General features: G+C 53.1%; 1 protein-coding gene across 33 annotated transcripts in view; it reads right to left on the bottom strand.

The window, feature by feature from the left end:
• ABLIM2 (actin binding LIM protein family member 2) overlaps positions 1-23,631 on the bottom strand; it is a 198,499-nt gene that overhangs the window by 125,437 nt on the left and 49,431 nt on the right. For 32 of the 33 annotated variants that reach the window (XM_017861079.1, XM_017861059.1, XM_017861063.1 and 29 more), the window contains 3 exons: positions 19,469-19,612; positions 9,736-9,919; positions 1,828-1,943 (listed from right to left, as the gene is read on the bottom strand). In XM_017861079.1, the coding sequence (XP_017716568.1) occupies positions 1,828-1,943; positions 9,736-9,919; positions 19,469-19,612 (444 nt within the window). Of the gene's footprint in view, positions 1-1,827; positions 1,944-9,735; positions 9,920-19,468; positions 19,613-19,990; positions 20,869-23,631 lie in introns of those variants that run through there. The other variant, XM_017861072.1, reaches the window with a different exon arrangement.

The raw sequence follows: 23,631 nt of genomic DNA, 5'->3' as shown, positions 1-23,631 counted from the left end.
TTTTGACAGTCTCACTCTGTCACCTAGGCTGGAGGGCAGTGGTGCAATCCCAGCTCACTGCAACCTCAGCCTCCCGAGTTCAAGCGATTCTCCTGCCTTGGCCTCCTGAGTAGCTGGGACTACAGGCGGGCACTACCACACCCAGCTAATTTTTGTATTTTTAGTAGAGCTGGGGTCTCACCACTTTGGCCAGGCTGGTCTCGAACCCCTGGCCTCAGGTGATCTGCCTGCCTCGGCCTCCCAAAGTGGTGGGATTACAGGCGTGAGCCACCGCACCCAGCCCATGTTTCCCTTTTTAATTTGGCTGCCAGGAAGCTTTGGACAAACTGTTTAAAACTGATCTCCCCCTTTTAAAATTTGCCATAGAGCTTTTGATTACTATCTGAATTTAATTTTAACAGTATCACTGTTTGTGAAGCCAAATTCTCAAAGATGGATAAAAGGCATTAAATAAAACCAGGTTTACGTTAAAAAAAAAAAATTCAATCAATCCAGGCCCCAGCTGGAGAGAGATTTTTGAATGGAGGACTTTCCTAGCAAGTCCCAAAGTAGCACCCTCCCCACCCGGTGCTGCTGCGAACTTCATCCCAAGGGATGCAGGCTTCGCTTCGTTTTACAGAGTCAAATTATAACCAGCTCCCAGGGCCAACGCCGCACTCCTGGGAGGTTGGAAGTGGAATTGCCTCTATAGATACTCTCAACACAGCAGACAAAGTAGGGGAGAAAGGAGGCATTTGACACAGGAGAGGCAATTAATTGCAGGCAAGACGCTGACTCCAGAAATCAGTAGAAACCTCTCCTCTGTCTGGGGACACGTGGCCCTGCCTCTGGGGACACGACGGTGACCACAGTGCTCAGAGTGGGCTTCTGCAGCAGGTGCCTAGCAGCGGTGGGTCCTGGTGTGCCAGGCTCCCCTCCCAGACCCTGCGTGCCACCTCATGCCCCAGCAGAGCCACCTCGGCTGGGAAAGGCCACCTGGCTGCCCCCTTCTTGCTGATACTTGGCACCACACCTGCAAACCCCTGACACTTTGGCTGGCATTTGTTTTTTTCACACTAACAACCTCCTGCTTCCTAATTCAAGAAGCATTTATTGAGCACCCACTGCATACACACCTGGCCTAACTCCTGGGAGGTGGAGCAGTGAACCCGAGGGCCCCTGACTGCGGGAGCCCAGAGCTCAGTGCTCTTCTACGGGTTCTTGGGGGTCCAAAGGGGTCCCAGGTGGCCTGGAATTAACAGACGGGAGCTGAGGGGAGTGAATGCCAGAGGGAAAGGACCCGAAGGAGACCTGGAAGGCTTCCTGGAGGAGATGTGCTGGAGCCGGACAAAAGCAGCAGTGGGCATTAGATGGGAGAGTAGGAGTGACACATGGGGTGGAGAAAACAGCCAGTGCAAAGGCTTGGCGGCACGAGAGCCCCAGAAACTTCTATCCCTGGCTGCCTCCTCACATTTATCCACAGCGGTTCACTGCAACTGCTGCTGCTCTGGGTCCCTGTTTGTCAGGCCCTGTCCCTGGGCACTGCAGAGACCACGCCCCCACCTCAGCACCCCTCCCCCAACAAGCAAACCCCACTTAGCATGCCCTACACTCAGCACCCCCTGCTAAGCCCTCCCCAGCACCTCTCACTCAGCACGCCCCACTCAGCACCCCACTGCTAAGCCTTCCCCAGCACCTCCCACACAGCACCCCCAACTCAGCACACCCATCCACTCAGCACCCCCCACTCAGCACCCCCCACTCAGCACAACCCACTCAGCACCCCCCACTCAGCACACCCCAACTCAGCACCCCCGACTCAGCACCCCCCACTCAGTGCCCACTTACTTCGGAGGCCCTGGGACAGGTGTGCGCTGCTGCCCACCGACACGGGCAGGGAGCACTTCTGGCACATGCATTCCTTCCCGTTGAAGGTCACACGGTCCCCGGGAGGGAAGGGCAGCCTGAAACAAGAGAGCTCATTACCAGCCAGGCCCACCTTCCGGCTCCTCGCTGGGGGAGCCCTGCCTCAGAGCAGGATACCAGGGCCAATGTCTCCCTCCCCAGGGCTTTGCAAAGGGACCATTCACAGGCTGAGGACGCAATGCAGGGCCTCTCCACCCGGGCACTCCCACGTCCTGCAGGGCCTCTCCACCCGGGCACTGCCACATCCCCACAATAGGACCTCAGGTAGTCATTGGCATCTGAGCCTCAGTTTCCTCATCCATACCAACAGGCAGAATCATAGTGCCTAAGGTGGTGCTGAGGACCAGCTGAGGGCCAGCCCAGTGTTCGGCACACAGCAACATGCCATGCCACTGGCGCCTCCAGCCCACCCTGCCTTCCCGGCGACATGGGATGCTTTCTTCATATTGGCTCAGCAGCAAGGGCAGCAGCAAGGGCAGCAGCTATGCCCACTGGGCATCTCCTGTGTGCCCAGGGCCTGCTACTGTGATAGACACCCTATAGGCGTGCCTCATGAATAACCCCACGCCATTCAACCTAGTTGGCATTTGCTTCATGTCTTCTCTATAGGCGAGAAACTGGAGTTCAGAGAGGATGTGTAACTTTTCCAAGGACACATCGATACGAGTCAGAACCAGAATCAAACCAAGACCTGTCTGGCTTCAAAGTTCCACGATTTATCTACCTGGGCCGCTAAGAGGACAGTGTCTTTAAATGCACACCTCGTAGACAGGAAGATGCTGGACAATTGGATCCTGTCTTTATTTAAAATTCTGCCATTCTGCTCTAAATGGAGTTTTTGCATTTATTTCCATTTTTAAAAATTTTGCATTAAAATATCATTTACTTGACTACTGAGTTCTCTGGCACCCCCTTAAAGTCTGCCTCCGTAGCAAGTGCCGGGACCAAGGCTGGGTGAGGGACTGCAGAGAGCTGCCCCATCCTCCTGCAGCCCGGGGATGTCTTTGGAGACTGACGGATGGCTCAAGTAGCTGCATCTAGCAAGCTAAGGCCGGGCCACCTGCAGATGGGGCCAGAAGCACAGCCTGAGAATGCTGCCATGTCTGCCCTCAACACCTGCTGCCACCAAGCTCCCAGTAGCCGCTGGGCCACTTTCCTTCCCCAGCTGAGCCTGGCCAGAGAACCAGGTGCTTTTCAGGCAGAAGCCTGTGGAAGTGTCAGACCATGGGTGCCCCTTAAGTCTCCTGCGTGGCCAGGCATGGTGGCTCACATTTGTAATCCTAGTACTTTGGGAGGCTGAGGCGGGAGGATCACTTGAGGTCAGGAGTTTGAGACCAGCCTGGCCAGTGTGGTGAAACCCTGTCTCTACCAAACATACAAAAATTAGCTGGGTGTGGTGGTGTGCACTTGTAATCTCAGCTACTTGGGAGGGTGAGGCAGGATAATCACTTGAACCGGGAGGTGGAGGTTGCAGTGAGCCAAGTTTGCACCACTGTACTCTAGCCTGGGCGAAAGAGTGAGACTCCAAAAAAGTCTCAGGGAAGAGACCATAGATTCATTGTTGAATCAGGGAAGAGACCATAGATTCATTGTTGAATGAATGAATAGGTGAATAAGTGAAGGATTGAAGCTCCCCTAGGGGGCCGTGCTTGGTCTACTCTCTCCTGACGAGTCCCTGCCTGGCCTCCCCCCAGGGCCTACCAGATGGAGCTCCCTGAAGCTAGAGACCGCCGTGCCTTCCCCTGCTGAAGGCCTGCCAGAGCCCTGCCCTGTGGGGCTGGCATTCAGTGTCCTCGGTCCATGCAACAGGTGTGTTCCTGGGCTCCCACTGGGCCAGTACCTGCTCCTGGGGATCCAGGACAAATACAGGCTGAGCTGGGCCCAGGGCCCTCTCCTCCCATTCGCCGCCCAGGAGCCTGCACGGCTCTCCCATGCCCACGTTGCCACTGTGTGAATGCTGTGGTCTGCTACCCACTGGGTCTCAGTGTCTTGCACCCTCCCTCTCGCGGGGGATCTTGAGACAGAGTAGGAGCCCCTCAGCATCCCTGGATGTGCTTGGAGCGAACATCTGGCTGTGTAACCCGGAGCAAGTTACTCAGCCTCTCTGAAACGCTTCTCACCTACAAAGTAGGACGGAGAACGCCTGCATTCCAGGTTTGTATTCATACATTCATTCGCCCACAGGACATCCTGCCTGGGAAGCTCTGGCATGTTGCCTAGGCCTGAGAGGGGCTGACTCAATGGCATCTATGATTTTATTTCCTCAACTTTATTGAGGTACATTGTGACAAATGTACACACCCATGTAACTGCCACCACCACGTCATGATATGGAACATTCTTTCCACTGCAAAAAGCCCCCTGTGGCTGTCTACAATCACGCTGCCCACGACCTCTGGCCCCAGGCACCATGATCATCATTGTCACCACGGCCCCAGACACTGTGACCGTCACTGTCACTGTGAATTAGATTTTTTTTTTTTTTTTTTGTGGAATCACAGAGCACGTAGTCTTTGGTGTTTTGTCAGCGTCGTGTTTTTGAGATTCACCGGTGCTACTGCCCATGTCGATCCTTTGTTCCTTTGAGGACTGAGCAGTGTCCATCCCATGGATAAACCACAATAGCCATTCCATGCAACTGCGGGGGGCTACTGGGCTGTTTCCAGTTTGAGGCTGTTACAAATAAAGCTGTTAAGCACAGTTGCCAACTAGCCTCTCCGCGGATGCAAGCTTTCCTTTTGGGTGAATGCAGAAGATGGGTTTTCTGATCATGTGCTCAGTGTGTATTTAACTTTATCAGAAACTGCCAAGCCGGTTTCCACGGCCACAGTGCATGTTCGGCACTGGAGGGACACTCCTCTGGCTTCGCATCCTCACCAGCACCTGCCACGGTCCATCTCTTTAGCTTTAGTCGTTCTAATGGAGGCGTAATGACATTTCTTTACAGTTTTCATTTGCATACCCCTGTGACTAATGATGGTAAACATTGTTTCACGTATGGTGTTGGTCATTTGTATGTGTGTGTGTGTGTGTGTATATATATATACACACACACACATATATACATTTTTTTTTTTTTGAGACAGAGTATTGCTCTGTTACCCAGGCAGGAGTGCAGTGGCACAATCTTGGCTCACTGCAACCTCTGTCTCCTGGGTTCAAGTGATCCTCCTGCCTCAGCCTCCTAAGTAGCTTGGATTACAGGTGCCTGCCACTACACCCGGCTAATTTTTATATTTTTAGTAGAGATGGTATTTCACCATGTTGGCCAGGCTGGTCTTGAACTCCTGACCTCAAGCAATCTGCCCACCTCAACCTCCGAAAGTGCTGGGATTACAGGCGTGAGCCACTGCACCCAGCCCATTTGTATATGTTCTTTTTTTTTTTTTTTTTTTTTTTTAGACGGAGTCTCGCTCTGTCACCCAGGCTGGAGTGCAGTGGCCGGATCTCAGCTCACTGCAAGCTCCGCCTCCCGGGTTCACGCCATTCTCCTGCCTCAGCCTCCCGAGTAGCTGGGACTACAGGCGCCGCCACCTCGCCCGGCTAGTTTTTTGTAGTTTTTAGTAGAGACGGGGTTTTACCGTGTTAGCCAGGATGGTCTCGATCTCCTGACCTCGTGATCCGCCCGTCTCGGCCTCCCAAAGTGCTGGGATTACAGGCTTGAGCCACCACGCCCGGCCTGTATATGTTCTTTAGTGAAGTGTGAAAGACAATGGGATCTCAGGACCTCAAACTCACTATGCCAAAGGGAAAGTTAAGCTGGGAACTGAGTCATGCAAAAACTGTTTTCCTTTTGTTTCCAGAGAGCTGTAGTTTCACAACCCCATGTCACATGTAAAATGCAAAACAGAATGGCATATGACAAATGTAAAATGTAGATTTACAGAGGGTTAGTCTTAACTGTTTTCTCAACTCCCTCTTTTCACATGTAAAACATAGATTTACCAAGGCTCTGATTAGCATATGAAATCTAACTATAAAGACTGTAGCTATCTGCCTCATGGTCCTCCTCCTCCTCCCCTTTTTTCTCTCCTTCTTGCTCTTTGCCCTTTAAATACCAAAGTGTCCCAGACCCCCTTTGGAAAAAGAACAGCTCGCAAGTTCTCCTGTGGCTTGCATTTCACCCTGGACACATCCTCAACCTTGGCTAAATAAATCTCTATTGATTGAGCCCTGCCTCAATCTCTTTTTGATTTATAGTTGTCTCTGTTAAACTCTTTTGCCCATTTTTTTTAAAGTTTTTTTGAGACAAAGAGTCTCCCTCTGTCACCCAGGCTGAAGTGCAGTGGTGTGATCTTGGCTCACTGCAACCTCTGCCTCCTGGGTTCAAGTGATTCTCCCGCCTCAGCCTTCCAAGTAGCTGGGATTATAGGTGCCCACCACCATGCCTGGCTAATTTTTGTAGTCTTAGTAGAGACAGGGTTTCACCATGTTGACCAGGCTGGTCTCGAACTCCTGACCTCAAGTGATTCACCTGGCTCAGCCTCCCAAAGTGCTGAGATTACAGGTGTGAGCCACTGCACCCAGCCTCTTTTGCCCATTTTTAACAGCATTTTTGGTCTTATTATTGAGTTGTGAATAATCAATATTTTGTAAATAATCCATATTTTGTAGAGCAGTGCTGCGTCCGACACAGGTGTGAGGGCTCACCCTTGAACTCATATCTAACACGGCACTCTCTGCCAGCTGATGGCTTACTTTTGCAGTTTCTCATTTTGCATTTCCTTCAGCCCACAAAACTTCCTGTAAGTTTATTTTGGTGCAGGTTGGCTGGCAACAAATTCTCTTAGCTTTGTGGGTCTAAAAAAGTCTTTATAGTGCCTTCGTTTCTCAGTAACAGTTTTGACACTTTATTCACATACAATATAATGTACAATCCAGCAGCTTTTAGCATATTCTGAGTTGTGCGACTATCACCAGAATCGATTTTAGAACAATCTCATCACCCACAAAAGAAATCCCATGCCCTTTAGCAGTCTTGCCTTCAGTTTTGGAAGTCTTTTGTGCTTAGTCTAGAGTTATTTGATAGATACTTTTCTCTCAGCATTTAAGAAATGTTATTCTATTGTCTTCTAGCCTACATAGTTTCTGATGAGAAGTCTGGAGTCATACCTTTGTTCCTCTGTAAATAATATTTTTTTTCCTCTGGCTGCTTTTAAGATTTCTTTTTAGCACTGGTTTTCAGCAATTTGATTAGGATAGATTTGGTAGATTCTGATGTGTTTATTCTGCTTGGAGTTCACTGAAATTCTTGGATCCATGTGTTTACAGTTTTCACCAAACTTGCAAAATGTTCAGCAATTCCCTCCTTAAGTACTTTTTGGTCTCCCTTATCCACCTAGATAGAGACATAGATCTACAACCACAGGTCCCTGAGGGGCTTTTCATGTTTTTCAGTCTTTTTGTCACTCTGCTTAAGTTTGAATTCTTTCTAATGCTGTGCCTTCAAGTTTACCGATATTTTCTTCCAAAATACCCAATTTACTGCTAGTTCCTTTCAGGAGATTTTCCACTTCAGCCATTGTATTGTTCATTTCTACAAGTACCAGTGGTTTCCTTTTATATCTTCCATAACTCTCCTATTTATGTTCATGTTTCCTTAAAATACTTAAGCATATTTACAGTAGCTATTTTAAAGTCATTATGTGCTCATTTACCATTCCTGTCATTTCTGGGTCTATTGTTACTGACTTTTCTTCTGGGTTTGGGTCACATTTCCCAGTTTCCTTTTATTAGGTTGCTGTTTGTTACTATTACTTTTAATGACAAAACCCACAATTACTTTTGCAGCAACCTAATACAACTAGTAATTTTTCTTTCTTTCTTTCTTTTTTTTTTTTTTGAGAGACAAGGTCTTGCTTATTACCCAGGCTGCTGGAGAGCAGTGGGGCAATCATAGCTCACTGCAGCCTCAAAATCCTGGGCCCAAGCAATCCTCCCACCCCAGCCTCTCATGTAGCTGGGACTATAGGCATGCACCGCCATGCCAGGCTAATTTTTAAATTTTTTGTAGAGACAGGGTCTTGCTATATCACGCAGGCTGATGTTGAACTCCCAGCCTCAAGAGATCCTCGCACCTCGGCCTCCCAAAGTGGAGGGATTATAGTCATGAGCTGCTGTGCCTAGCCATCACCAGCAAGTTTTGATTGGACACTGAACACTTATAACTTTTACATTGTTGAATGCTGGATTTTAAAAAAATCTTCTTGTGAAAAGTGTTGGGCTTTGCCCTGGCAGGCAGTTTATCTGCAGATCAGCATGATCTCTTAAAAAAATAACTAATCAAAAAATAGAGGTGGGGTCTCTTTATGTTTCCCAAGCTGGTCTCCAATTCCTGATCTCAAGCAATCCTCCTATGTTGGCCTCCCAAGGTGCTGGATTACAGGTGTGAGCCTCCGCGCCCAGCCAGCATGATCTTTCTGAGGCTCGTGTTCTGCTCTGGCAGAGCAGGTTCACTGTAGCCTTCACTCTAGGGCTGTTTTGTCTTCCGGATAAGTCATGACCCTTTTGGTGTCCACACTGCATGCCCTGGGGTTCAACAAGGAATCTCCGCCCCGGACAGGACTCAGATGTTTCCCAAATCCAGGAATTGTTTCGCTGGCAGCCACCTGGTCATGCTCTGCCCCACTGTGTGAAATTCCTCTGTGACCACAGGGCTTCGTGCTTGGTCAAAGACTCCAAGGCACCTGTGCAGATCGGTGCTCTTGTCCGTGATGCCCCCGCCCCTCTGGCATCGTGCCCAACAAGTTCCAGCTGTGCCTGCCTTTCTAGTCACTGTCTCCTGCCTCAGGACGATGCCATGCTCCCCTTGGATCTCTCCCCCAACCCCACGCTATCCTTTCAGAAACTGCCTCCAGGAAGGAAGCTAGGGCAATCACAGCCTCGCCTCACTTAACTTGTTCCCTTCTCTTAGTTCTGAGCCCCAGAGTCTGGAAATGGTTGTTTCATATATTGTGTCCAGTTTCCTTGTTGTTGACGGTGGCTGGACAAGTCCAGTCCCAGTGACTCCAACATGACCAGGGCTGTCTGTTATTATTTTTTAAAATAATAGATTAACCAGAGGCAATCTTTCAAACCAACTGTGAGATGTCAACCCTCATCTCTAAGCTACGTACACAAAAATCAAACATTCAGATAATCCCTGGGAGAGGTCTGACCCAGGTCATGCTACAATGACACAGAGCGACTCTCCCTAGAAATACTCCTTGTCATCGTCACCTCCTGTCCTTAGCATCCTCTGACAAAGGTTCCATTTCTGTCTCTGGCACATGCTGTAACCACAGGGAACTGCTTTGGAAACAACATTGAAAACGTCCCCTGCAAACTGGGTGTGGTGAGACAGGGAGTACAGAACAGAAAATAAACTGTTTTTCATGTTTTTATTCTTTGTTTTCTAGAAACAGAACATTTCCTCTGGGAGGAACAAGTCAGGAGCTGTGGAGGGAAGGGAGAGGTAGGGACCATGTGGGACGGCTGCCTTCGGGCCTCCCTGCTCAGCCCCAGGAGGTGCAGGCAGAGGAGGGCCGGTACAGTCTTGCTGCCCGGGCGAGGACCCAGTCTCCGCAGCCAGCGCTCACTGCTTGCTTGCTCTGTGCCATGCACCAGACCCAAAGCAGGGCAGCCCACCCCTGCCCTCACAGAGTTCCCTGTGAGGAGGCCTCTGGACACATCGTGACAGAAGGGTGCAGAGTGTGGGCCCTGGGACAGCCTCACTACAGGATGCAGAGGGCAGATCATGGGAGGGAGCAGGAGGAAGAAGGCAAGGGAGGGAGGGAAGGAGAAAGGCCTGGAGAGGCCGGGGCGGCAGAGGCCAGGTGCCCGCTCACTCACCGGCAGACGGCGCACACAAAGCAGTCGGGGTGGTAGGTCTTGCCCAGCGCCGACACCACCTCACCCTCGATGAACTGGTCACAGCTGAAGCAGCGGGTGCCGTAGAGCCTCTGGTAGTCCAGTGTGCAGATGTACTCGCCCTGCCGCACAAAGAAGCCGCCCTCGGCCAGGTCGCAGCCGCATGCTGGGGGAAGACGGGTGAGGCGGTGTTAGCAGCAGAGGGGACCATCTCCATGTCCCTCAGGCCCCAGGTGGACCCCCCTCCACACACGCACCACCACCTGACACAGGCACTGAGGCCTCAGCACACACTTGGGTTGGCTCACTCAACTCTTGGTGGGCCACGCTCCCGGGACAGACTCCAGCTCTGGCCCCTGGCCTGCTGGTGAGTGGACTTTCCTTACAGAATCTTGGGAAAAGGGCACTGACCGGGACAAGAGCCAGGCTCTCCTGAGGGGCTGCCCAGCCTCCCACCCTCACTAGGGTGCCCCCAGCCTCTGTGACCCTGCCAGGAATGGTCCCTGAGCCCCTCCTGTCCTCTAGTGGGCTGTTTCCAGCACTGGGCATACAGATCAGGAAGGGGCTAAAGCCTGATCACCTACTGTGTGCTAGACTCTGTGCTGGGGGCCGAAGGTCCCCAGGAGGACAGACTAGGTCCTTGTGGTTGGTGCCTCCAGCCCCGCTCGAGACTTCCCAGTGCCCTTCCCCACTCCTCTGGGTCTCCATGCCCTCATGGTCCTCAGTGCCTGTCTCCCCACAGTGTGAACAAGGCCAGCCCTGCAGGAGGAGACAGCCTGTGGGTTCCCGAAAGGAAAGAACTTGGTCTCTTTTCCCAGCACACACCCACCCCAGGAAGCTGAAGCCCTGGAGCTGCACGGAGGGCCGAGGGATCTCTGCCAGGTGGGGAAGGGAACACTCGCCCTCAGGACGACCTGCTGGTCATCACCAGCTCAGAGGCCCTGAGTCCTTGTCCTGAGACACGAGTGTATTCCTCCCATAAGCTTCCCCTCCAGTGCCAGGGCCACGTGGAGGCCATGCATGGTTTCAGAGGGAGCAGCCCATAGCCTCCCCGGACCTGGCTGGCCCAGCCCCTCCCTGCTAGCATCACAGAGGAACCCCCTGCAGCCCCAGCCCCTCTGGCCTGGCCAGTCCTGGGTCCTGCCTGCTGGGTCAGTGCAGCTCACAGCCACCAAGGAAGGGCTTTGAGAAACCATGTGGCCCTCATATATTTTAAAGCTGACGTCTAAAAGTTGTCATTACAATGTTAACTGCTTGCAAAGGATGTCGTTTCTGCATGTTGTGAATATGCGCACTTTTAAAGTGAACGGTTACATCATTCCTTCGAGGGCATCCAGTGGGATATCAAGTCCAAAGCAAGACCCTCAAAATCTGCCTACAAACCCCCCTACAGCACTCTGGGAACAAACTGGCTGGAAGCACCAGAGCGGCTGGAAAGCCTGTATTCCGGCGTTTAGTTTTCTCCATTTCTACAAAGAGACGTTTGCTCTTCTGATATGGTGAGATGTCCACCGAGCAGCTTGGATTCCAGATGCAGGAGCTGCCGGGATTCAAATCCCAGCTCCACCTGCATAGTGCGCTGTATCCCTGGGCAAGTTCCTTAACCTCTCTGGGCCTCCTTGTCCTCATCTAGCACACAGAACCTACTTCAGAGGGGTACATGACAGCACAGATGAGCATCCCGTGAGCCAGTGCGACCTGAGGCCTGAGTCCTGCCTGGCTCAGCGTCGAGGCCCTGGCTGCTGCTGTAATGGCTGGTCCTAAGAGGACCGAGCCAGAGATGCTGATTCTGAATTCTGTCTCAATGTGAGAATGAAAACCCAGAATGAAACGCAGTCTAGACAGTCTGGGAGGGATGCGGACACGATGTGAGATGCCTGCACTCGCTCCTCCTGGGTGTTCCGGGGCATTTATGAGAAACAGCCAAGGACTGCCAGCATCAAAGGGAAGCTCCAGACAGGTGGGCCTCAGCCCCGGGCCAGGGTGCCCTAGCTCTGCACTCCACGCTCTGGCTCATGAAGATCCAGAAGGAAACCCGGGCTGAGGATGAAAATGCTTTGTCTGATCTTGCACCATAGTGTCGACCAAGCAAATACATCCCAACTAGGGAGGAGCAGAGACTTGGGGGCCTCACTTTGGAGCATCATAGTATTCTGATATCAGCGCCACCCGCACCAAGACACTAGCTGGATGGTGATCGGGCTTGCAGCACTCACGGCTCTGGCATTTGTCTATTTCTCTATTCTTCATAAAGACATGATGGTGTGGGCTGTTCCTTAAAGGAGGAACATGTGGCAGTGGTTCTGGTGCCCCACTCCAGCACCGTGAGTCCGCTCCTGGGAGCACCAGGCAAGTGAGTATGTCCAGGCCCAGCTGTTACCTGGGAGGTTGCTGGTCAGATTCTAGCTGTCCTGAGTATGCCAAGGTCACCACAAGGCGGTTAAAACCCAGACCTCTGGCCGGGCGTGGTGGCTCATGCCTGTAATCCCAGCACTTTGGGAGGCCGAGGCAGGTGGATCATGAGGTCAGGAGATCGAGACCATCCTGGCTAACACGGTGAAACCCCGTCTCTACTAAAAATACAAAAAATTAGCCGGGCACAGTGACAGGTAGTCCCAGCTACTCGGGAGGCTGAGGCAGGAGAATGGTATGAAGCCGGGAGGCGGAGCTTGCAGTGAGCCAAGATCGCTCCACTGCACTCCAGCCTGGGTGACAGAGCGACACTCCGTCTCAAAACAAAAAACAAAACAACAACAACAACAAAAACAAAAACCCCAGACCTCTGTCCGCTAAAAATAAAACGTTCAAGTTCCCTGGTCATTTTAGAAGTCCTTAAGGACACAACACATTGTTCTTATATTACGTTTTGTCATTTATCAAATTAGCACAGACACTGGCGGGAGGCAGGAGAGGTGGGGGAGATGGCAGCACCATCCTTCGGGCACATGCTGTGGTCATTTACAAGAAACAGGCAGGAGAGGGTAGCGGCCGGGGGGAAAGGGTGAATCAGCACCACTTTCTGGAACACCAGTTGGCACTGACTCTGAGGAATGTGAAAACTTCCCACCCTTTGATCCAGCAGTCCCTCTCCTGGGATTGTCCCAAGGAAATGACCATGACTGTCACAGAAATTCAGTTGCAACAATGTTCCCTGCATTATAGATACAGTAAAATGTCATACATAGATCCCTCGGCTTTAGAGTCAGGCAGCCTGACTTGAGTCCTTGCTCCTCCCACTTCCCAGCTGTGTGACCTTGACCAAGTTACGTACGTATCCTCTCTGAACCTCAGAGTCCTCATGTGTAGAATAGAGGTAGCAATACCAATCTTGCATGGTGGCTGTAAGACATCAGTGAGATGAAGGTCAGGCGTGGTGGCTCACGTCTGTAATCCCAGCACTTTGGGAGGCTGAGGCAGGCGGATCACCTGAGGTCAGGAGTTCGAGACCAGCCTGACCAACATGGAGAAATCCCGTCTCTACTAAAAATACAAAATTAGCCGGGAATGGTGGTGCACGCCTGTAATCCCAGATACTTGGGAGGCTGAGGCAGGAGAATCGATTGAACCCGGGAGGCGGAGGTTGTAGTGAGCCGAGGTCGCGCCACTGCACTCCAGCCTGGGCAACAAGAATGACACTCCGTCTCAAAAAAAAAAAGAAAAGAAAAAGAAATCAATGAGATGAGGTTTAACAAGCCATGCTTTGGAAGGAATTTGGGAGGATATTGACATGAATGTGAGGAATTTGGATGGTGAGAAAGTGCCCACACACTAATGTGAAGTGAACGAATCAGGCATACGGCCGGCATGCCTTCAAATTTTAAAGAGACTCAGACAAGGGGAAAGCTGGGAGGAATATACACCCAGATCCAAACAGGGACCACCCAAGGTGCCGTCCACCCGCTGCTCTCTATTTTTCTATATTGGTGAGTGGAAGAAGGAGATGCCAATTCACATCAAAACACAAGAAAACAGAGAACCCCAGGGGCCTTAACCTGGGCGAGGGCTCCAGGGCTGGCCAGTCATCGCGGCTCCGAGTCTTGGCCCAGCCTGGTTCAGGGTCCCCTTCTGTGAATAACAGGGCGATGGGGTGGATGTCATCTGAGATTCCTCCTGCCGGGACTTTCACAACTCTGCCATGTGATCTTGACTCTCCTGGCACCCTGTGCAGCTCAGGCTGTGCGGAACAAGGAGTGCCCTGGGCCGGGTCCAAGGCCCACCTGTCTGGAGCTTCCCTTTGATGCTGGAGGCCCACAACTGTTTCTCATAAAGGCTTGGAATGCCCAGGAAGCGCGTGTGCAGGCATCTTGCACCATTCCTTCATTCTTCCCAGACCGCCTAGAACAGGCGGCTATTTATAGTCCCAGATGGATGCATCCTCAGGGACAACTCCACCCGCCTTATGTGCGCAGCTCACGGACTCTCCTCCCGGACACGCGTCCTTCCCTCCCTGCCTGTTTTCTTGGCTCTTGCTAAAATCGTGGACTGGCTCAGTGCTACTTCCAATTGGACCAGAAAATGCCTGTTTTCCTGAGGGCACACGTGGGTAGGGCCTCATCTTCTCATCATTGCAAGTAGGAGACAACAGATCATGGTTAAAACATATTCCCAAAGCTCAGAGCTCAGCCATCCTTTGAAGGCCAAGAAAACCAGATTCGTTTTTACAGACACTCTGTGCTATGCATTTGACGTATTTATGTTCTACATGTATTCCCATTTGTAGGGTAAAGACAGAGCCAGCTGGGTCTTAAAGACATCCAGAATGAGATACCTTCACTCCCCTCATCCCAGCCGCCATCGGCTCCAGTCTAGGTGCCTGCACCTGCTTCTACCCTCCTCCCGACTCCCAACCTGGCCTCCATGCACCAGCAAGCACCCAGAGATCCATGGAAAACTACAAGGATGGAGCAGGACCCTCCTCTGCGCTTCCTCGCTGGTGTCAAAGCCGCAGTCCTTGCAGGGATGCAGAGGCTCTACCTCCTTTATCCCCTTAGTCATTCTGCTCCAGCCACATGGGCCTCCTGCTGTTCCCAAACCTGCCTGCTTCCAGGTCTCTGCACTGGCTGTTCCCTCTGGTGGGAACACTCTTCCCTCACTAACTCCCTCACCTCCTTCCAACAGGCTTTGCCCAGAGGTCACCTCCTCCGTGAGGCCCACCCTGACCACCAGTTTGCATCTTTCCTTCCCTAGCAGGGCTCACTTTCTAGCATATGATGAAATTCGCTTATTTATTCTTTATTGTGTTTATTGTCTGTCTCCTTGCATTAGAACTGGTCCCTATGAGGACAGGATGTCTGTTTTGTTCACGGCTATCTTCCATACACCCTGAACAGTGCCTGGCACATAGTAAATGCTCAATAAATAGTTGTTGAATGCCTTTACTTAGAAAAACTGGGTTGAGGCACCTGCCTAAGAGCCACATGAGCTGTGGGTGGCAGAGGTGGAATTTGAATGCCCAAGCCTGGGGCAGCGATGGACAAGAGGATAATCATACGATTTCACAGATTTCCCAGGTAAACTGAGGCACAAGTGCCTGGGGAGTGGGAACCCAACATAGTGGGACCTCTTGAATCAGAATTAGGTTGTCATACAATTGTTTTCCCTGCAAACAGACGCTGCTTTGGCTCACCTGGTAATGTGCCTTCCCAAGGATGGCCATGATTGGGCTAAGTCAGCCACGATCCCCCCGTTCCTGTTTGCCAGTGGGGGTGAACGTGTGACCGAGTTCTGGCCAATGAGTCATATGGGGAGTCTATGGGGACTTCAGGCAAGGGCTCTCCTCCCTAATGAGAAGGAGGGTTATGCGAGGAGACAGCCTTTGCCTGTGCACACCTCCAGGCTGGATGCCATGTGGTGAGAACGTGATGCTGGAGCAACAGCAGCCGTCTGAGACCATGAGGAGAGGCACTGATGATAGGCACAGGGTGCTGTGTGGGACAGAGAACGTTTGGGCGTCTGTGATGACCCTGGTCAGTTGTTTAATTAGCCAACCCTGGGGTAGGGGTATGGGGCTACCTTCAGACTTCGTGTTAAGATGATAAATATCCATGTTGGATATTTATGAGTTGGGTCTTCTTTTTATTCATCACAAAGCACCCTCAATGATTCATAAGCTGCACTCTCATGAGAGCCTGGAGAGAAGATTAATCCAAGACTGTACGGTCCTCATGCTTAAACAAATGCAGCTCATTTGAAAGCTTGCAGGAAATCTTAGTTACTCTGTGCCGTTCTCCAGCGCAGAGGCCACCCACCAAAGGCAGAGCTTTCCCGGGAGAAGGGGTGGTCACTGCCCTGGCTGCCACATCTGCAGGGCCAACAGTCCTGGCACAGGTGCCTGGCACACAGTGAGACTCTACCTGGCTGGGGGTGGGTACGTGGTGGATCTTGGCACTGGCCTGCGCTCAGACCCCTGCCACTGCTGGAGCCCATGGTCACTAACTGTCTTGGGTGATGGAGTGTGAGTCCTTGGCCCTGGGTCAGCCTGCCATTGACACCGTCTCATCCCACTGCCCGTAGCTGGCGAGGAAGGGGTTATGGTTATTCCACACCCACTGGAGGAGGCTGAAGTGGCCTCTGCCCAGGTGACACAGGAGGGGGACCCAGGGCATTTTCCATCACCCATGAGTCCCCTGGGTCACAGGAGGTGATGAACTTGACTCTGGGGTCTGATGCATTTTGTTGCATGCCCAAGGTCTGTGCTTATGGAAATCCTTTCAAATAAAGTGTAAGCTTCCCCTTTGTTTTAAAATAGGCTTTTAAAAGAGGCGTCTAATGGATTTTGCTTTCCAGAAACGTGGCAAATGTATCTTTATGGAGAGTTGAAAAAATTAGACCAGACAAGTCCCACGATGCCCTGGAAAGCCCTAATGAAAAGCATGAAATCCACCAGCTGCAGGGAGAGAAAGGCCAGGGCGGAGGCCACCCCTTCTCCCAGGCAAGTGCCCCCTGGCGCTGACACACCCCCTTCACTCTGCAGTCCGGGTGGGGATCCTGAGGCTTGCGAAGGCAGGTGGACCACCTGCTTGTTTATGGAAATGTGGGAGGATGGAGGTGAGCCACAGCTCGTGCACTCACTCTCAGAAAACAAATCCTTCCCTGCGTGTGCTGGACAGCGTGCTGTTCGCTTAATCATTCTTCCAAAGCAGCCCCCAGAACTGCCATCCTAGGGGTGGGCCTGGGTCCGCACATGAGAACTGGGCTTCCTGCTGCCTTTGTCAGGCAGGGCAGTGGTATTGGGGTACCTGGGGCATCAGGGTGCTGTGGGCGGAATTCACTGAGGGCCAAGCCAGGCTGTAGATGTGCAGGCAATCCCCCATCCAGGTAATTCTTGGCGCACTGAGTGTCCCCAGTGATGTCTCTGATAGTCACCCATGTCCTTGGACAGAGTCTCAGCATCTCTGAAGGGCGAGGCTAGGGTCTGCCTCAGCCCAAGGGATCCAGGCCATTCCCACTCCTGCCAGAAATGATGCAGCCCCCTTGGGGTCCCAGGCCCAGTGGAGAGCTGGCTGGGCTCAGCATCTTCCATAAGTCACCAACCCCCTGCAGGGCCCCAGGTGCCATGCTGTGGACTTAGGCCTCCTCCAGGACCAGCGGCACCAGGGTCAGTTCTCAGATGGTCCCCTTTTAGCAGCAGAAAAGTCTAGGCCACTGTTTTCAAGCTTCCTTTTCAAGCAACAGGACTCTACACACAGTCTTTACACTGTGCCTGCAGACACGAAGTGGACTAGTGGACAAGGTCTGCACTCTGATGGGCAGGGCTGAGACGGCACCTGCTCCCCTCCTGCTGCCCCCCCCCCATACCCAGGAGACCCTCAAGGAGCCTCCACAGAAACCCAGGAGGGAAGACCCTGGCCCAGGGGCTGCAGACATGCCTGGAATGCAAACCCCGGGCAAGCTCCTGGCGCTTCCAGATCTCAGTGTCCCCCTTTCTGAAACGCAGTCATATGTCCCCCCTGGACTGCTGGTGCCCGGAGGATTCCCTTCCATCTGGAGCGGCCTTTCTTCTGACAGGCAGATTTCTACTCTGTTGAGGTTCTAGCCAGCACACCACCTGCCCTGTGAAGTCCTTTCTGGAGTCTTCGAAATCCTTCCCTGTGGGCATCCCCCGCTACACACATGTGCTTGGTTTTCACTATTAAAAGTCACCTTTTCAGGCCGGGCGCGGTGGCTCAAGCCTGTAATCCCAGCACTTTGGGAGGCCGAGATGGGCGGATCACGAGGTCAGGAGATTGAGACCATCCTGGCGAACACGGTGAAACCCCGTCTCTACTAAAAAATACAAAAAAAAACTAGCCGGGCGAGATGGCGGGCGCCTGTAGTCCCAGCTACTCGGGAGGCTGAGGCAGGAGAATGGCGTAAACCCGGGAGGTGGAGCTTGCAGTGAGCTGAGATCTAGCCACTGCACTCTAGCCTGGGCGACAGAGTGAGACTCCGTCTCAAAAAAAAAAAAAAAAAAAAAAGTCACCTTTTCAAACCGTATTGCACACCTTACCTAACATTATCTCCCTCACCAGACAGTGAACGCATCCATGCTAAAGCTTACGCCTTCTTGGTCTTTAGAACATTCAAGAGCCTGGCACACAGCAGGGCCTCCTGGAGGCTTTGTGGAGCGGATGAATGCAGCCCGCAACCATCGGATGGGGACCGTGCGACGCCTGATGAAAATCATGATGCTCAATTATCTGCTTGTGGCACATTTCCTAGTTTTGTTTGCCCAGAAAAAAGCACACTGTCAGCACACTAGGGTTCATCGAGGGTCGTTATGGTTAAGCGAGTGTGAATCTCCAAATGGCCCAGGGGTTCGTCACACGGAACCTGCAGAAGGCTGGCAGGCACGGGCCGCACACCGCAGCAGGGATTTGCAATGTCCTTAATGTAATTCCTTTAAACTGCAAACTCCTCGTGTTGACATCCATCAAATTGGTTTGATTGCACATCCCTTCCTCCAGTGCTAGTTTTAATCTATTTTTAGAAAATTAGCGAGGGCACATGCGCTATCTTTGTATAGGAAGGAGGAACAGGCTGGAGGGAGACTCGGCACAGGCCATCTCGGTGGGTGGGGCCTCACGTGATTTTTTTTTGTTTTGCTTTTTTCTCATCTTTTCAGGATTATTGGAATTTAGTAGATTATTTGCATTATTGTTTTATAATCATAAAGAAATTGAAGTGATTTTAGTCTGGAATAATGGTAATGTTCTCAGTGCTACTTCGGGTGGGGGTGCCCGTGTGCCTGTGGTCCAGCAAAGGTCCCGCATGTCCCCCACTGCTGAGTTCATGCGGCTGATCACGACCATTTATTTACCTGTGTGGCTGCAGTGCTCAGGTGACCACCTTCCTTTGGCTCCAGGACCAGAATTCTCTGAGGCTGGGTGTAGCCACATGAGGACACCCCTGGGGACCTGGACCCTCATCCCCTGACCCTCCCCACTCTGGCGATTTCTCCATCACACCCACAAGAGACAAGGCTATGTTGAAAAGATCACACTTTCCTATGAAGATTCTGTACCTGGAGTGTTCTCCAATATCCCAGGCCTAAGCAGAGCTTCCCAGGATGCTATGAGGGCCCGGGATCGCCACTGGGAGGCCTGTTTCAGGGGCCACACTGCAGAGGACCAGGGGCCACTGGGAGGCCTGTTTCAGGGGCCACACTGCAGAGGACCGGGGACCACTGGGAGGCCTGTTTCAGGGGCCACACTGCAGAGGACCGGGGGATACTCACCTTTGCAGACGAAGCACTTGATGTGGAAGTACTTGTCCTGCACCCGCAGCACCTCGCCCTTGCACACATTTCCACACGTGTTGCACAGGATCGCCGTGCTGGGCGACTTCTCCAGTGGGCTGGGAGCAGCCTGGGGCTGCGACACTGTTGGGAAAGAGAGAAGAACAGTGTTCAAGGGTGGATGTGTGAGGCACAAAGGTGAGCACAACAGGGGTGTGAGGACGCAGAGCTGACCCTCCCAGCAGGCCCCGCGCCCACCAGCAACAAGCCCCACAGGGCATCGGGGTCGGTCTGTTGTCTTCTTTTGCCTGGGGACCCATAGCAGTCAGATTATGGAGGGGTGAGGGGCCAGAGGGCAAAGGCCATCTGGTCAACCCCCAATGTGGGCTCCTGTCTACCGTAGCCCCATGCAGGGAGGGGCCCGGGGTTCTCACACACATGCACACCTATGGCAATGAGGCCACCATCTCCCCACCTGAAAGATGACCCAACCACTGCTGCCTTAACCTGGCACGGCCTTACCCTCTGGCGTCTCAGGGACAAGGCACCCCTCTGTAAGCTCAGCAACCCTCAGCAGCAGGCACCAAATCCTCTCTTCTGCAAGTACAGCAGCCACGGTCCCAAGGGGAGGTCACTTCAAATGCCCTCTGGGTCCTGGGACATGGAGCTGAATATTGCTGCTGTCCCCTTAAATCTCCCTTAAAGCCACCACAGTACAGGATGTTTAAGGGGTGGCTGGATGGATGGACAGGTCAGGATGGATGGTCACAGGGCCTGACTGTGGGGCTCCTGGGAACTGGGCAGGGTGACACACTCCTCATCCCCATCCTCCCAAAGCATCTACAGAGACTAGTGCCCAGGACAGGGAGCCACTGCCCAGAAGCCTCAGGTCTGCCCTTTGAGGGGCTCCCAGTGGGCATTAGGGACAGCCAGGTGAGCAACAGTGACCACCAGGTGGCCGAGCTGGCATTGTTTTGAAGCTTGAGGAATTGGTAGATGGAGGTGAGCGAGCCAAATGTGGAGCTCTGCCAGGCACAGAGTCAGCCACACAGGACCTGGGCAGGACCCAGGCGATGGATCCTGGGGGGCCGGCGGAGAGGAGCAGCTGACACTCGGCAAGTGCTGGCCTGCAGGAATGAATCAGCCTGGGGACTGAAGGCCCAGAGCCCAGGGCAGGCACAGGCGGCAGGCAGGAGGTTCTGTGGCTAGTGCTGCAGTCGGCAGAACAATGCCCCTAAGATGTCCCCTTTCTAATTCCCGGAACCTGTGCATACGCTTCCTGACATGGCCAAAGGGGCTGCAGGTGTGACAAAGTTAAGGGCTTTGGGATATGATCTGGATTGTCTAGCTGAGCCCAACATAACCACAGAGGCCTTAAAATCAGAACACGATGCGACTGTGGCCAGAGGGAGGTGTGACCATCGAAGAAGGTCAGGGAGATGACACACTCCGGGCTTTGAAGGCAGAGGAAGGGGCCACAAGCCAAGGAATGTGGGAGCCTTGAGAAGCCAGAAAAGGCAAGGAAAGGATTCTCCTCTGGAGTCCCCAGAAGGAACCGGCCCTTCTCACACCTTGATTTTAGCCCCGCAAGACCTGGTGGGCACCGTGACCTCCGGAACTGGAAGCTAATAAATTTGTGTTGCATTCAGTTTGTGGTCACTTGTTACAGAAGCCAGGGAAGCAAATGCAGTGGTCGACCTGTCAGACAGGTGGGGGATGCAGGGGCTGAGGCACCAAGCCCCTCCCCTCTGCATTCTGCCAGCCACTCCTCGTCTAGGAGGGAGAGCCACCAACGGCAAGGACCACGCCAGTGCAACAGCCCAGGGCGGGCTTTCACTCGGCCAGCACTGCGCCCCACGTCTTCTGCTCAGGCCAAGTTCACCCCGAACCATCTCATTGAGAGACTGAATACACAGACAATGGCCAGGCCCAGAGAAAGGCAGAGCTCAGCCCACACCTGCAGCTGCCGACCCAGGAGTCCAGCCCGGCCTCGGCACCCAGCCGGGAAGCCAGTTGTGTGGCAGATTCGCAGGGAGGCGACAGCTCTTCCTTGACAACCAGGAGGCTAAACAATAACTCGGTCCCACATGGCCAGGACTTGACTCACAACTGAAAGCCGTCCTAATTCGTGCCCCCGCTTTCCAGTTAGAATCATTTGGAGGAAGCCACATACACCCCTAACCAATCACATGGGATGCCTCCCTTCCAGGAGCCTCCTCCGAGGCCAACAGCTTCCATGGGGGCTCACCCGGAGCCGTCCTTCCCCCTCGGAGCCTTCCCCACCACTTGCCTGCCCGTGTGGCTGACTCCCTTGCCACAGCGGGTCTGAGAAAGTCTCCTCCACTTGTCCTCATGTCTTCCTTTATTTCCACAGCACTCTAACGCCAGCTCCCCCTGTCTCAGTCTGGGTTCCCTTGAAGCCAGTCTTGAAGACAAGGCTGTGGGTGCAGTGGTCTATTTCGGGGGCCCCAGGTGCCAGGCCGGAGTGAGGAGCAGGGAAGATGAAAGCTGCTGGCAGGCGTGTTGTTGAGCCGCTCCCCATGTGGGAGAGGAGCCTCAGGGCTTGGGGACGTCCAGGAAACCCTGCGGAGCATGTCCCAGTTCTCCCGTGGAAAGAAGGGAGGCCGGGGCACTGGCCCCCAACCGCCTGTCCCCTGAGTGCAAGAGCTGCTCCAAGGCGGAACTCCCAGCCCCCTCTTCTGGTCTGCCTGGTGTCTGGGCTAAGCGAGTTTCTGAGGCACAGAGCCGGGGTGCTGCAGATGCCAGGCCTGGGCAGCCTGCAGGTGATCCGGCATGGCCCACTTGGCTGCAGTCGAAACCACAGGTGGGGTGAGGGATGTGGCACAGGCCCAGAAAATACCTGCCACCCTTCATTTGAGGGCTAAGTGTATTCACACACAGACGCACACTCACATATATTTACACAATTGCTAAATGCCAGCACTGATTGCGCTCTGAGCCTGGAAGTCTCCTCATCTCCCTGGTAAAAATCCAGCAACTGCATCTCAGACAGAGGAGGCCATTTCCCCATCCAGTTCCAACCTGCCCCTACCCATTCCCAGAAACCCACATCCTGGAAGCCACTGATCTGGCCACCCATCCTCGTCCGGAGTCCCTGCGCATGGATGGAACTGTGACTGGACAGCGCAGAGGAGGAACCTGGGTCATGTTGGGGCAGCAGGTCTTCCCAGGCCAGGGATTCCAAGCAGACCAAGGGCAGTGGGTGTCAGCCGTCTGGGGACAAGGGAGAGGGGTTGGCGTGGGAAGCAGGCACGGGAAAGGAGATGAATGGCATGAAAAATAACTCAGCACCACCCTGGGCCTGCCTCCGTTTTTGCAAACTGGACAAGACAGAGCCCGGTGAGGGTCCCTGCGGGCTCAGTCTGCAGCCACTGGAGGCCACCGTGGCCTTTCTCACCCTGGTTGAGTCCACAGCAGGCTTGTTCCACACACCTTTTGCCTGCAGAATGAAACCACCTCAACCATTATTTAATAAAGATGGTGGAGAGGCGGCAGCAGGCGAAGGTTTTCTGGGCTGGAATCGAAGCCTCCTGGCGCAGAACAAGGATTAGAATTGTGGACTAAACTTCAAACAGTGCCTCTCTCGGCCACACATGGCCCCCAGGCCACTGGGGCCCCTGTAGGTGCCATGCGGATGATGCAGCCGGTCCACATCTGAGGCTCAGTCAGAGCTCACAGGGGTGGGGGCTGTGCATCTTCAAGATATGTATGTTCTCATCTATTGGCAACAAAGAGAACAACGCACAGGCGTCTCTTCGTGATCCGACGAGGGAGAGGTTCACACTGCTGGAATCCGGCCCAAATCCAGCCTGAGGGAAGCGTCAGCTTCAGAGTCTCAGAGTGGTGGAGCCAGATGGCCTGGGATGCAGCCTCAGCTGGCCTTCTGCATGCTGTGACCTCAGGTGAGTCCCTGAAACTCCTAACCTTCTGTCTGTGTGTCTCTCCATCTAGGCATCTGTCTTCTTGCATTACCTGGCCCCAGGGACGCCAGGACCATGGGCAAAAACATTCCCATAGCAACCAGCCCAGCAAACAATAAGTGCTCAATACACAATTGCCATTGTTATTTTCAAGAACACTGGCCTGACATCACGGTTTCCAGGTGACTGGAAATATACTTGGTCGGGGGTGGCGGGGCGGGG

This window comes from Rhinopithecus bieti, unplaced genomic scaffold, assembly GCF_001698545.2.
Source record: "Rhinopithecus bieti isolate Rb0 unplaced genomic scaffold, ASM169854v2 scaffold_60008, whole genome shotgun sequence".
Lineage (NCBI taxonomy): Eukaryota > Metazoa > Chordata > Mammalia > Primates > Cercopithecidae > Rhinopithecus > Rhinopithecus bieti.
Note: the sequence above shows the minus strand (reverse complement) of the source record. Positions and strands in the feature narration are given on the sequence as shown.